General features: G+C 43.9%; 1 protein-coding gene across 1 annotated transcript in view; it reads left to right on the top strand.

Annotated features, from left to right (window-relative positions):
- Positions 1 to 13,108, top strand: part of LOC107294761 (platelet glycoprotein 4) — a 56,682-nt gene that overhangs the window by 28,760 nt on the left and 14,814 nt on the right. Inside the window, exons 3-6 of the mRNA XM_015824019.1 lie at positions 4,178 to 4,338; positions 6,449 to 6,593; positions 9,530 to 9,712; positions 12,469 to 12,560. Coding sequence (XP_015679505.1) covers positions 4,178 to 4,338; positions 6,449 to 6,593; positions 9,530 to 9,712; positions 12,469 to 12,560 — 581 coding nt within the window. The remainder of the gene's footprint in view (positions 1 to 4,177; positions 4,339 to 6,448; positions 6,594 to 9,529; positions 9,713 to 12,468; positions 12,561 to 13,108) is intronic.

The following is a 13,108-nucleotide window of genomic DNA, read 5'->3' as shown; positions in this document are numbered from 1 at the left end:
GCGCCGTCGCCCAGCCCTGACTCCCCCCACAGCCCCCTCCTCACCAGCAGCCCCTGGAGGAGAGTCATCCATGGGCGTGGCCCACATGTAGTAGTGCAGCCAAGGACATGGCAGTCGGGTAACGGGGACAAGACTCTGCCCTTGCGTCCCGTTGTGCACAGATGATACTATGGGATGCAGGCAGAGGGTGTGGCTGCCATGGCACTGCAGGGCCACCTGGGTGATCTGCGATGGTCCATTGAGGCGGTAGGTGGCCCTGTGGGCTGGTGGGGTGGGGGATAGACCGGGGCGGGCGGGGCGGGCAGGAGCAAGGGCAGGGCTGTTTTGGGGCACTCGGTATCTAAAAGATTCGCCATCACTGAGTTATACTGTAGGAGAAGGGCAGACAGAGCCTGGGGGGATGGAGTCAAGAGAGGAATCAGCCTAGAATCATTACGTTCAAATTTTTATCTAGCAGTAATTTAGTCAGGGGTCCTTGGTGCTCTCTGAGCTTGATTGTTTTCTTGCAGATGTTTCATGACACATACTAGGTAACAACATCACTGCTGGAGGAGGAGGAGGAGGAGGAGGAGGAGGAAGAGGAGGAGGAGGAGGAGGAGGAGGAGGGGGAGGGTTGTGGGGTCCTTGGTGCTCTCTGAGCTTGGTAGTTTTCTTGCAGACGTTTTATTACTGAAATAGGTAACATCTTCAGGGCTGATAAGGAGTGCAGTTTTCTGTCAGTTTATATTCTGGTGGCTTGCCCTGTCCTTCTTGGTGGGGGTGATTTTAGAGATTCTTTGATTGGGCTGTTTGCTGTTGACTTCTCTGGCAGTTTCTTGATTGGAGTATTGTTTACTTAATTGTTGTTTGGATGTTTACCTTGGGGTTAATCTATGCTGATCTGGGCGCTGATTGCTAGTGGATCTTCAGGGTCACCTGAGTAGTGTAAATGTGTGTAGAGCCTTCTTGGCTGCAGGACACAGGTAAACCTCCAGGTGGCCTCAACGGCTCTCTAAAACAGGGGTGTCAAACTGCTGGCCTGCGGGCCGCTTGCATCATATGGATGCTGTGCCCACCCCAGATCCAGCAATGCAAAAAAAAGGTCACGATACGTCGCAATACGTCACGTGGCGTGGCGAGTTTGATACCCGTGCTCTAAAAGAAGGCAAACGACCAGCTGTCTGCAAAGGGTATAAATCCAGTTAGAGCTGAAGAAGCTTCTTGGATGAGAAGCGAAACGTCTTCAAAGAAAAAACAAGAAAGTCCAGTTGCCTCCTGAAAAAAAGGGACAACCTTTTTTGGGACAACCTGGACCTGGATGGCTGAGAACCTCCATAGACATTCCTTGATCTGTTTATGGTCAATAACAGTAAATCGTTCTCTATGCCTCATTCTTTGGTCTATAGCAACGGTAGGCAATCTTGGCTCTTTTATGACTTGTGGACTTCAACTCCCAGAATTCCTGAGCCAGCCACGCTGAGGGGAAAGGGAGAGGTTTCCAAGCTGAGCCATGCCGGCTAAGGAATTCTGGGAGTTGAAGTCCACGAGTCATAAAGTGGCCTAGGCCTAGGCCAGAGGTAGGCAACCTTGGCTCTTTTATGACTGGTGGACTTCAACTCCCAGAATTCCTGAGCCAGCCATGCTGAGGAGAAAGGGAGAGGTTTCCAAGCTGAGCCATGCTGGCTCAGGAATTCTGGGAGTTGAAGTCCACGAGTCATAAAAGAGCCAAGGTTGCCTACCCCTGGTCTATAAGAAGATCTTGAGTACCTGCTGAGCGTTGCACTTCCTTCTGATCGCCCAGTAATTTGGATCATTTTTTAAATTGTAATTCTGATGCAAGGTGATTGCAGAGTGATTCATACCGGGGGGGGGGGGGTGTCCTCAACTTACAACACTTCATTTAGTGGCCGTTCAAAGTTACAACAGCCCTGGGAAAAAAGTGACTTTGCATCGTTTTTCACACTTACGACCGTCGCAGCTTCATGATCAAAACTCAGACGCTTGGCAACTGACTCATACTTATAATGGTCGCAGCATCCTGGCGGGGTCACGTGATCCCCTTTTGCAACCTGGCGTTATTGAGTTCACAACGGCAGTGTTTTACTTAACAGTCGCGGCAAGGAAAGCCGTAAAATGGGGTAAAACTCACTTAACAAATGTTTCACTTAGCAACTAACATTTTGGGCTCATTTGTGATCATGAGTCAAAGACTAGCTGTGTTGGCATTAACAACCCAATCAAACTGCATTCAACACAGGAGCAAGTAGATATAGGCTTAAAGTGCCTGAAAACCCATTAGAAAACTGGCTTTTTTTTTTTTTTAGCCTACCTATTTATTATTAAAAACAAAGTGAGCTTGGTGCACACTCTGCTGTTCAAAACTCAAAATTCACGATTGCAGGATTTTTGCATTTCTGGACTTAGTTTGACTATAAGTCGGGAAAGAACAATGCAACCAAACCAGCTGATGCTAAAGAAGCAGAGAGAAATTACCGTGTTTTGACAAAAATAAGACCCAACTGGAAAATAACCGCTAGCACAGGGTAGGCAACCTTGGCTCTTTTATGACTCGTGGACTTCAACTCCCAGAATTCCTGAGCCAGCATGGCTCAGCTTGGAAACCTCTCTCTTTCGCCTCAGCATGGCTGGCTCAGGAATTCTGGGAGTTGAAGTCCACGAGCCATAAAAGAGCCAAGGTTGCCTACCCCTGCCCTAGCATGATTTTTCAGTATGCTCGTAATATAAGCTCCACCCCCAAAATAAGCCCCAGTTAAAATCGTCAGTCAGACAGATGCATATACTTGTATTTCCCTGAAAATAAGACCAGGTCTTTCTTTCTTTCTTTCTTTCTTTCTTTCTTTCTTTCTTTCTTTCTTTCTTTCTTTCTTTCTTTCTTTCTTTCTTTCTTTCTTTCTTTCTTTCTTTCTTTCTTATGTATGTATTTATTTTTGCCTCCAAAAGAGGCACCGGATCTTATTTTTGAGGTAGGCCTTACCTCACTTCCGGCACCAACAGCCCCACCCAGCCGGTCCACTTCTTCTGGGGCCGAAGTTCTGCAGCTGCATTCGGGCCTGCATTTTGCAGTCAGGTCTTTCCAGAAGGCCTAAGCAGCCGAGTACCGAGTTATGGATTGAATCCCTTGGCTGCAGTGGCCTTCTGGAAAGGTCTGTGACTGAGAAATGCAGGCCTGGATGCAGAAGACGCCACAGAAGAAGTGGGCTAGCGAGAAGAAGCCTGGCTGCAAATGGGTGTGGGGCATGTGGGGTAGCTCCACACCCCCACCCCTACCCTAGCTTGATTTTTAGGTGTGTGCCTTGCCCCAAAACTAGGGCTTATTTTTGGGATAGGACTTATATTAGGCCCACTCCCCAAAATCAAGCTAGGACTTATTGTTGGTGTAGGCCTTACTTTCGGGGAAACACAGTAGTACCGCTTTCCCCGAATATAAGCCCTAACTGGAAAATAAGCCTTAAGGCATCTTTTGGAGCAAAAATTAATATAAGTCCCGGTCTTATTTTTGGGAAAACATGAGGAGTTGTGTTGATTATTTCCACAGATGCCTGTTTTTAGTTTTTTGGGGAAAGGTTACCTTCTCTCCATCCTGCACCTAAATATCACTTTGAAATAAAGGCAATTATTATATTACAATTCCACCATAATAACTAAGGGGTTTTTCCAGGAAACACCATAGATAGGCCTCAACTTACAACAGTTCATTTAGAGATCGTTCAAAGTTACAACGGCCCTGAAAAAAGTGACCTAGTATGGTATTTCACACTTACGACCGTTACGACATCCATCCATAGTCACGTGATTAAAATTCAGACGCTTGGCAACTGACATGTGCTTATGATGGTTGCAATGTCCTGGGGTCATGTGACCACCCCTTTGCGAACTTCTGACAAGCAAAGTCAATGGGGGAAGCCAGATTCACTTAACAACAGTGTGACTGGTTTAATAGATGCAGAGATTTCCTTAACAACTGTGGCAGGAAAGGTCGTAAAATGGGACAAAGGTCCCTTGACAAATGTCCCACTTAGCAACAGAAATGTTGGGCTTGATTGTAGTCGTAAGTCGAGGACTACCTGTATCTAGGCCACTTTTTCTTCCAGCCAGCAATTTTCGTAAAAATGTCTATTCTGACGGATGTAGGAAAACCAAAACATATTAAATTATTGCTGTTGATACTCCTTTACAGGAATCTGTCATTGAAAAGGGTACAACTGCCTATCAGAACTGGGTGATTCCTGGGAGTCCCATCTACCGACAGTTTTGGTTCTTCGATGTACAGAACCCAGAGGATGTGATGGCGAATGGTTCCGCTCCAATACTTCAGCAGAAAGGTCCTTACACTTATAGGTAAGTCAAGACCTGAGGAACAGACTCTCCTGGGAACTTGGAAGAGGGATTAGAGAATCTTGTCTCTAATCCCTTGTTGTTGTTAGTTGCGAAGTTGTGTCCGACCCATCACAACCCCATGGGCAATGTTTCTCCAGGCCTTCCTGTCCTCTACCATCTTCTGGAGTCCATTGAAGCTCATGCCTACTGCTTCAGTGACTCCGTCAAGCTACCTCCTTCTCTGTCGTCCCCTTCTTCTCTTGCCCTCCATCTTTCCCAGCATTAGGCCCTTCTCTAGGGAGTCCTTCCTTCTCATTAGGTGGCCAAAGTACTTGAGTTTCAACTTCAGGATCTGGCCTTCTCAAGAGCAGTTGGGGTTGATCTCCTCTAGGACTGACCAGTTGGATCGCCTTGCAGTCCAGGGGACTTGCAGGATTCTTCTCCAGCACCATAGTTCAAAGGCCTCAATTCTTTGGTGCTCAACCTTTCTCATGGTCCAACTTTCACAGCCATCTCTAACCCCCAACCGGCCCCCCAAAACTAATAATATTAGTTGTTCAAACGAGCTTTGTATAGGTGGGGATTTTGGAAAATACTGTAGTTAGAAAATGAGAGGAAATATTTCCCTTGCTTTGAAATCACATTAGAAGGGAACACAAATCGATAACTTGGTCAAGAGGCACTAAACCTCAGGACGCCTACTTAGGGGCAGGGGAATTATAGGAAATGTAGTTCCATCCCCAACATTTAGAAAGGGAAGGTCTGACAGTTCTTGGATTGCATGCCAAAACCGCCACATGCAAGTCATGTTTTGAATGCTTTGTTGTTGTCCATGAACACAATTCTCTAGAGCAGGTTGACCAGTGGGGGTTTTTTTCACCAAGCTGCACACCAGCTTTATTTTGCCTTGGTCTCCATGGGGATATTATATAAGAGTCTGGCTAGCTTGGTCGCGATGGGTAGGACATGACTTCACAACTAACAACAACAAGCTTGGCCCAAGGTATTTTGCCCTGGGTTGAATTGTGTCCTTGGGCTAACAACAACAGAAAGGTTCTTTCAAGTGTCTGTGTTTGTGTGCGGTTTTCTCTTCCTGGTGGCCGTCTGAACAGCCATCCAAATGAAACAAAATATGAATCATACACTTTTGCCTGGGACAAAGGGATTGTGGCTTTTCATCGGGATTCACAGGCTAATGTAAAACATATTGAAAGAGGTTTCAAAGATGCATATTTGCGTGTCTTGTTATGCTGTGGAAAGTAAAGTAAAGTAAAGTAGAGTAAAGTAGAGTAAAGTAAAGTAAATTAAATTAAAGTAAAGTGAAGTGAAGTGAGTTGAGTTGAGTTGAGTTGAGTTGAGTTGAGTTGAGTTGAGTTGAGTTGAGAGGTGAAGTGAAGTGAAGTGAAGTGAAGTGAAGTGAAGTGAAGTAAAGTAAAGTAAAGTAAAGTAAAGTAAAGTAAAGTAAAGTAAAGTAAAGTAAAGTAAAGTAAAGTAAAGTAAAGTAAAGTAAAGTAAAGTAAAAGGATTTGATGGTCAAATATCCATTGGTCAGCTTTGGAACATAGAATAATAGGGTAGGAAGGGACCTTGGAGGTCTTCTAGTCCAACCCCCTGCTCAAGTAGGAAACCCTATACCAGTAGTGGCGAACCTATGGCACGCGGCCCCCTCCTCACTAGCAGCCCCCCTGGAGGAGAGTCGCCCCTGAGTGCGGCCATCACGGAGTAGCGCAACCAAGGACATGGCAGCTGGGCAGCGGGGACAAGACTCCGCCCTCATGCCCTGTCACGCGCAGTTGATGCTGTGGGACGCGGGTGGAGGGCGTGGCTGCCACAGTGCTGCTAGGCCATCTGGGTGATCTGTGGCGAGCCGTGGAGGTGGTGGGTGGCCCTGTGGGCGGGCGGGGTGGGGTGGAGCAGGCGGAGCGGGGTGGGGTGGGTGGGGGCAGGGCCGTTCTTTGGGCACTCGGTCTCTAAAAGGTTCGCCATCACTGCCCTACACCATTTCAGGCAAATGGCTGCCCAATCTCTTCTTGAAACCTCCAGTGATGGAGCACCCACAACTTCTGAAGGGAAGCCGTTCCACCGATTCAATTCTTCCGCCCTTAACACGTGGTATCTCTTTTTCCTCAAGGATGCGCTATCTGCCCAAAGAAAACATCACTGAACACTACAACAACACCCTGTCCTACTTTCAGCCAAATATTATCCGTTTTCAACCCGATATGTCAGTTGGGCCGGAAAATGACACTGTCACGACTGTCAACCTTGCGGTTGTGGTAAGCAAGCCCTCCCTTAAGATTTCTGTCATCTGGATATTAAATTGTAATAATCAGTCAATAAAATATTGGTTTGGGGTATTCTCAAACTTTTTTAGTCACTCCTTTCAGCATTGTGGATGAATGAAATGGACTTTTCGGGTGACCCAATTTACTAGCTTGGTCCAATTGACTCCAATGGGCTTCCTTCCTCTCTTCCACAAACATGTTGTGCTTCCTCCTCTCTTCCACAAACATGTTGTAGTTGTGTTACCCTACTCTTTAGCTTCAGCATTTTTTCCATTGAAATCTTTGGAGACTGAGGAAGCTTCTCAAATCCCTTGTCTGTTCTATACTTGGCTACTTTGATGAGATGACTAACAAAAGTGCCAATTACTACTACTTGGTAGTATCTCCAGAGGCATCAAGACCTCTAGAGATTGTGAGATCTCAGTAAAACATATTGTCCCAATCTCTGGGGACTGTGTGTGCAGCATGATTTAGCCTTTGTTTGTATCCAATTTTTGAAACAATGCTCCTTAAATACACACACCTGCATCTATATGTATAAACTATCTCAGAATATCTATCTCGGGTATCAAGCTTAGTCTAGTGAAGTCTACGTTTTAGTCTATGTTTTAAATGTTGGCGTCGTTACATCGGACAACTCTGACACCGGACAATGTGTTACAGCTAAAATCCAAACATTGAGGTGATTCTCCTCCTGATGTCCCAGCTGATTTTGACCTTTTAGCCAATACTGAGGGATGCTGGGAACTGTAGTCTGGCAAAATCCAGAAACCTATGCATTTGCAATTCTTACAATATTGTTTCTCTATCTTAATTCTTGCTCAAAAATGAGACATCTACCAGCAAATCAAGGCTGACTCAGCCTTCCATCCTTCCAAGGTTGATAAAATGAGGACCCAGATTGTTGGGGGCAATAGGCTGACTCCGTAAACCGCTTAGAGAGGGCTGTAAAGCACTGTGAAGCGGTATATACATCTAAGTGCTATTGCTATGCCTTCCTTCCTTCCTTCCTTCCTTCCTTCCTTCCTCTCTTATTCCCTTTCTCATTCTCCTTCCTGGTGGGACAATACTTAAAAGGAAGTATTGCAGGCTAATTCTGCCCACTGCCAGGAGTTCGATCCTGACCGGCTCAAGGTTGACTCAGCCTTCCATCCTTCCGAAGTCAGTAAAATGAGGACTCAGATTGTTGGGGGCAAAAGGCTGACTCTGTAAACCGCTTAGAGAGGGCTGTAAAGTACTGTGAAGCGGTATATACATCTAAAATGCTATTGCTATATACTAGTCCTTCTTTGTTATTGCTGTTCTCGTCTCCCACCTTCTGATTTTTGATCTGAAACTATTATTTTATTCCCAGAGGGCTATAAAACTAATTTAATCTCCTGTATCCACATAGAAAGATTGGTCAGGTACATGGGCCTGCTATGATAGTGAAGGTACATACGCACTGCCAACATATTTATTATTTACTAGCTCTACCTGGCCACGCGTTGCTGTGGCTCAGTCTGGTTAAATTTACGTCCAACAGATGGCGCTGTTTTTTTAAAAAAGCATGTTTTTACCTGTCACAGGTGTGACATCTATATAATAGTAGGTATATAGGTATATAAAAACACACGCATATTCGAATGCAATGTTGTGCCAAAATTTCAAAGCAATCGGTGAAGAACTTTCGGAGATTTAAGATTTTGAACAAACGAACATTTACATTTTTATTTATATAGATACAGGTAGTATGAATACGTGTCTCATTATACAGGTAGTCCTTGACATACAACAGTCCATTTAGTGACTGTTCAAAGTTACAACGCTACTGAAAAATGTGACTTATGATCAGTTTTCACACTGATGACCGTTGCAGCCATCCCCACGGTCACGTGATCAAAATTGCCGCTTGGCAACTGACTCATATTTATGACGGTCGCTGCGTCCTGGGATCCCCTTTTGTGAATGTCTGACAAGCAAAGTCAAAGGGGAAGGCAGGCTCACTTAACCTCCATGTTACCAACTTAACAACGGCAGTGATTCAGTTCACAACTGTGGCAAGAAAAGTTGTAAACTGAGGCAAAACGTCCTTAACAACCGCTTCATTTAGCAACAGAAATTTTGGGCTTAATCGTGATCGTAAGTCAAGGATTACCTGTATTGGTATTAATGAAGTCGTTCAGCATGTGCTTAGGTTCAAAACTTTAAGATATTCTGTGGTTTGATCACATGTAAGACTTACAGGAGTGGCCAAAATTGTGGGAACCTTTTGGGAAAAGTGTATTTTTGAGGTTTGATGGCTAATAACACCACTTTTTTTTGGAGTAGTACCATAAAATTATATATCAATGGAAATATAATTTAATCAAGAATGTAATGCAACAAAGTTTGTTCAACTATCTGTACTGTAATTTATGAAAGGTTATAGCCAAATAACCAGAAAAAGGAAGCACAACTTGCTTAGGTTGATCTCAGGTAGCTTTCCTTCATCTGATTGTAGCCAATGAGCAGGAGTGTTTAGAGAGCCAATGAGGTGTCCTTTTGTTTTGGCACTGAGCCAATCAGATCACAGGAGGATTCAGTGATTGATGTCATGTATTGAAGCGGAGAGGAAGACATTTGTCAGTGTGTTATGTGATCGCTATCAAGTGGGTTGGGTTTTTTTTGTGTTCTTTCATGTAAAACGTAATAAAATTAAGGTAATGGTGCAAAGAGTTGACTGGTCCCCCAGAAAGCGATGTAAAATAGTATTGTTAAGCGAACAAGGCTACAGTTATAAAGAAATGAGAAGAAAAATGGGTGGAAACTTAACCAAAGGTGGCATTTCTACTGTACACTTTTCCCAAAAGGTTTCCACAATTTTGGCCACTACTGTAGTTCAAGCCTGTTTGTGTTGATTTGCATCCCAGCGTCAAAAATTTAAGGCATATTGCTATTTGATGCAGGCTGCACCGGTTTTGTATAAAACTGGACTTATTCAAGCCTTGATGGATATCTGGATGAAGTCATCAAAATCAAGATTCCTCCAAACTCGAAGTGTGAAAGAATTACTTTGGGGCTATGACGATCCTTTCTTGAAATCCATCCCAGTGAAAAAAGTTAAACCATTTGTTGGAGTATTCTACCCTGTAAGTATGAACTCAAAGGGAACATTGATTATTTGCGATGGGATTCTAAGGAAAGCATTTGTGCCGATATAACAAACGCCTCCTTAAAATTCAGAAAGTTCAGAACGTTTAAATTAGAATAATAAATTCTATGTTAGCATGGCTTATTCAAAGTCAACAGGTTTTTATTCTAGATACAACAACATTGCTGGGATCAATCTACTGCATCGGATGTTAGAAATAAAGTGCACAGCAACAAATGGGATTTTGATAAGGGTATAAAGTAATTGTCTTATCTTGTTCCTTTTCATCTAATGATAGCACCAATTTGACCATGGCTGATCTGGTAAGCTAAGCAAGTATAGTCCTGGATCATGATTGGATGGGGGAAACAAATGTGAAAATCTAGATTTTGCCACTTTTTCCTTTGGGGACTTGGATATCAGAATTAGCTCTCATTGTTTCATAGGATCGGCTTTTCAATTTTTCCATTTTCCTCGCAACTGATTACTTTCATCTTTTGTGTATAATGCATCTCAGTCCATTAGTAATTAGTAATTATATCAACGGCTGTCTTGTAAACGCATCAATAGTTTTACGGCTGTGATTGCATCATCGTTTTCACATTATTTTTGACGCCGTGAATGAAAAATGGGAGGGTGGATAAGAATTGAAAGCCGTGGCAAGTTTTAGGTGATCAAGATTCAGAATGCAACCTTAGCAATTCTAATTAATCAAATAAATAAATGTGACATTGATAATTCAAAGGCAGGAGGAAAGAAAATGAAATAATTATCAAGGGGGTGTCCCAAAGGTGCTTTTTTTCACGAGGCAACTGGACTTTCTTGTTTTTTCTTTGAAGACGTTTCGCTTCTCATCCAAGAAGCTTCTTCAGCTCTTACTGGATGGTGGGGAATGGAAGGATTTATACTCCTTACAGAGAGCTGGTCATTTGCATTCTTTTTAGAGAGTCATTGAGGCCACTTGGATGTTTACCTGTTCCCTCGGGGTCACCTGAGTGCTGCACATGTGTGTGGAGCCTTCTAGACTGCAGGATATTTTTTGCCCTGTGTCCCTTCACTGTCGAAGGTGCAGGCTGTTGGGTATGAGTGTATGTGGTCTTCATCTCAAACTGAAGTGCAAATAGTTCCTGTAATCTGCAATGTTTTCTGGAAATCCATGCATACTCCCTCACCATTCAAAGGGAGTACATAGCTAAATGTCTATGGAGATTCTCAGTCATCCAGCTCATGGTTGTCCCAAAGGTGTTTTTTGAAATCCTTCCACTCCTCACCATCCAGTCAGAGCTGAAGAAGCTTCTTGGATGAGAAGCAAAATGTCTTCCAAGAAAAAAAGAAAGAAAGTCCAGTTGTCTCTTGAAAATGCACCTTTGGGACAGCCATGATCTGGATGATGGAGAGTCTTCATAGATTTCAAGGAGGTGGAAATATTGCCATCTATATGTATACACTACTTGCATCTTTGTCATACAAGACAGGTTAAAATATTAGCCAACTCCATATCACCAGGTTGAGGTTCCTGGGAGTTTATCTTATATTGGGTTGGGTTATTTTTAAAAGAAAGCAGAGACGTCACCCTGCCAACAAAAGTACGTAGAGTCAAGGCCATGGTTTTCCCAGTTGCAATGTATGGCTGTGAAAGTTGGACCATAAGAAAGGCTGAGCGCCAAAGAATGGAGGCCTTTGAACTATGGTGCTGGAGAAGACTCCTGCGTGTCCCCTGGACTGCAAGGCGATCAAACCGGTCAGTCCTAGAGGAGATCAACCCCGACTGCTCTTTAGAAGGCCAGATCCTGAAGTTGAAACTCAAGTACTTTGGCCACCTAATGAGAAGGAAGGACTCACTGGAGAAGAGCCTAATGCTGGGAAAGATTGAGGGCAAGAGAAGAAGGGGACGACAGAGAAGGAGGTGGCTGGATGGAGTCCCTGAAGCAGTAGGCGTGAGCTTCAATGGACTCCAGAAGATGGTAGAGGACAGGAAGGCCTGGAGGAACATGGTCCAGGGGGTTGTGATGGGTCGGACACGACTTCGCAATTAACAACAACAACAACATTTTTAAAAGACGTGAATGCTTTGTCTAAAGTTGACTTCAGGGCATCTTCAGTTATATTTTGTTTCCTGAACTCACAGTTTCCTTGTTTAAATTTTTAGCCAAACTATACCATAACTCAGTGGTGGCGAACCTATGGCACAGGTGTCAGAGGCGGCACTCGGAGCCCTCTCTGTGGGCACGCGCGCCATCACCCCAGTCCTAGGCTTCAGCTGGGTTTTATAAAACCTTTTCGCTTTAGGCCGCCACCGCCGTGTGCAAAAAAAAAAAAAAAAGGTTCAATCAATGAGTCAATTTCAACTTCTCACGGGAAAAAAAAGATCTCGCAAAGTTGGAATTGATTGATTGAACTTTTTAGTCCACCCAGTCTGCCATTACCACCACAGCCACGCTCACCCAATGGGCCACACCCATCCAATGGGCCACACCCACCCGGCACCCGACGATGCATAAGTGGGTTTTGGGGTTGCAGTTTGGGCACTCGGTCTCTAAAAGGTTTGCCATCACTGCCATAACTGAAGATCTACATATCCTAGCTACGGGGGGAAAAACACACCAGTGTCTACTAAAAACAGAAAATGAAGAATGTTGGACATATCTTAGATTTTGTAGAGCTGATTTTTAAATGCTAGGCCATTTATCTTGATGATCAAGCCTGTTTGTATCAAAAAATCACTTTCTGTTCTCTCTCTTTCTCTCATTCAAGTACAATGAAACATTTGATGGCCCTTACCAAATTTACAGTGGGAAAGACGATTTAAGCAAGAAAGGAATCATCTTCAGTTTTAATAATAGCAGGTACAATATATTTCAGGAAATATCGCTTTTTTCCCCCCCAAAATGTACAACTCTTTGGTTTAGTAATCTGTTCTTTTTTTTGTGACTTTTTGCAGCATCTGCTTTTATATATAGAGAGAGATGTTAGATTCCTCAATGCAGCTGCAGAATATTCAGGCATAAAAAGATATATTTTGGTTCTATGGGTTATATTTGCCTCCCGAAGTTGTGAGTGCTACAACACTGGAGGCTTTTAAGAAGGGATTATACAACTATTTGTCCAGAATGGTATAGAGACTCATGCTTGAGCAGTGGGTTGGACTAGAAGACCTCCAAGGTCCCTTCCTGTTATTCTGCTTTCCTTCCTTCCTTCCTTCCTTCCTTCCTTCCTTCCTTCCTTCCTTCCTTCCTTCCTTCCTTCCTTCCTTCTCCATCACTGGAGGTTTTTAAGAAGAGACTGGACAGCCCCTTGTTCTGGAATGGTACATAGGGTCTCCTGCTTGAGCAGGGGGTTGGACTAGAAGACCTCCAAGGTCCCTTCCTGTAATTCTGCTATCCTTCCTTCCTTC

This window comes from Protobothrops mucrosquamatus, unplaced genomic scaffold (genome assembly GCF_001527695.2).
Source record: "Protobothrops mucrosquamatus isolate PMUCROS unplaced genomic scaffold, P.Mucros_1.0 scaffold2086, whole genome shotgun sequence".
In the NCBI taxonomy this organism is placed as follows: domain Eukaryota; kingdom Metazoa; phylum Chordata; class Lepidosauria; order Squamata; family Viperidae; genus Protobothrops; species Protobothrops mucrosquamatus.
Note: the sequence above shows the minus strand (reverse complement) of the source record. Positions and strands in the feature narration are given on the sequence as shown.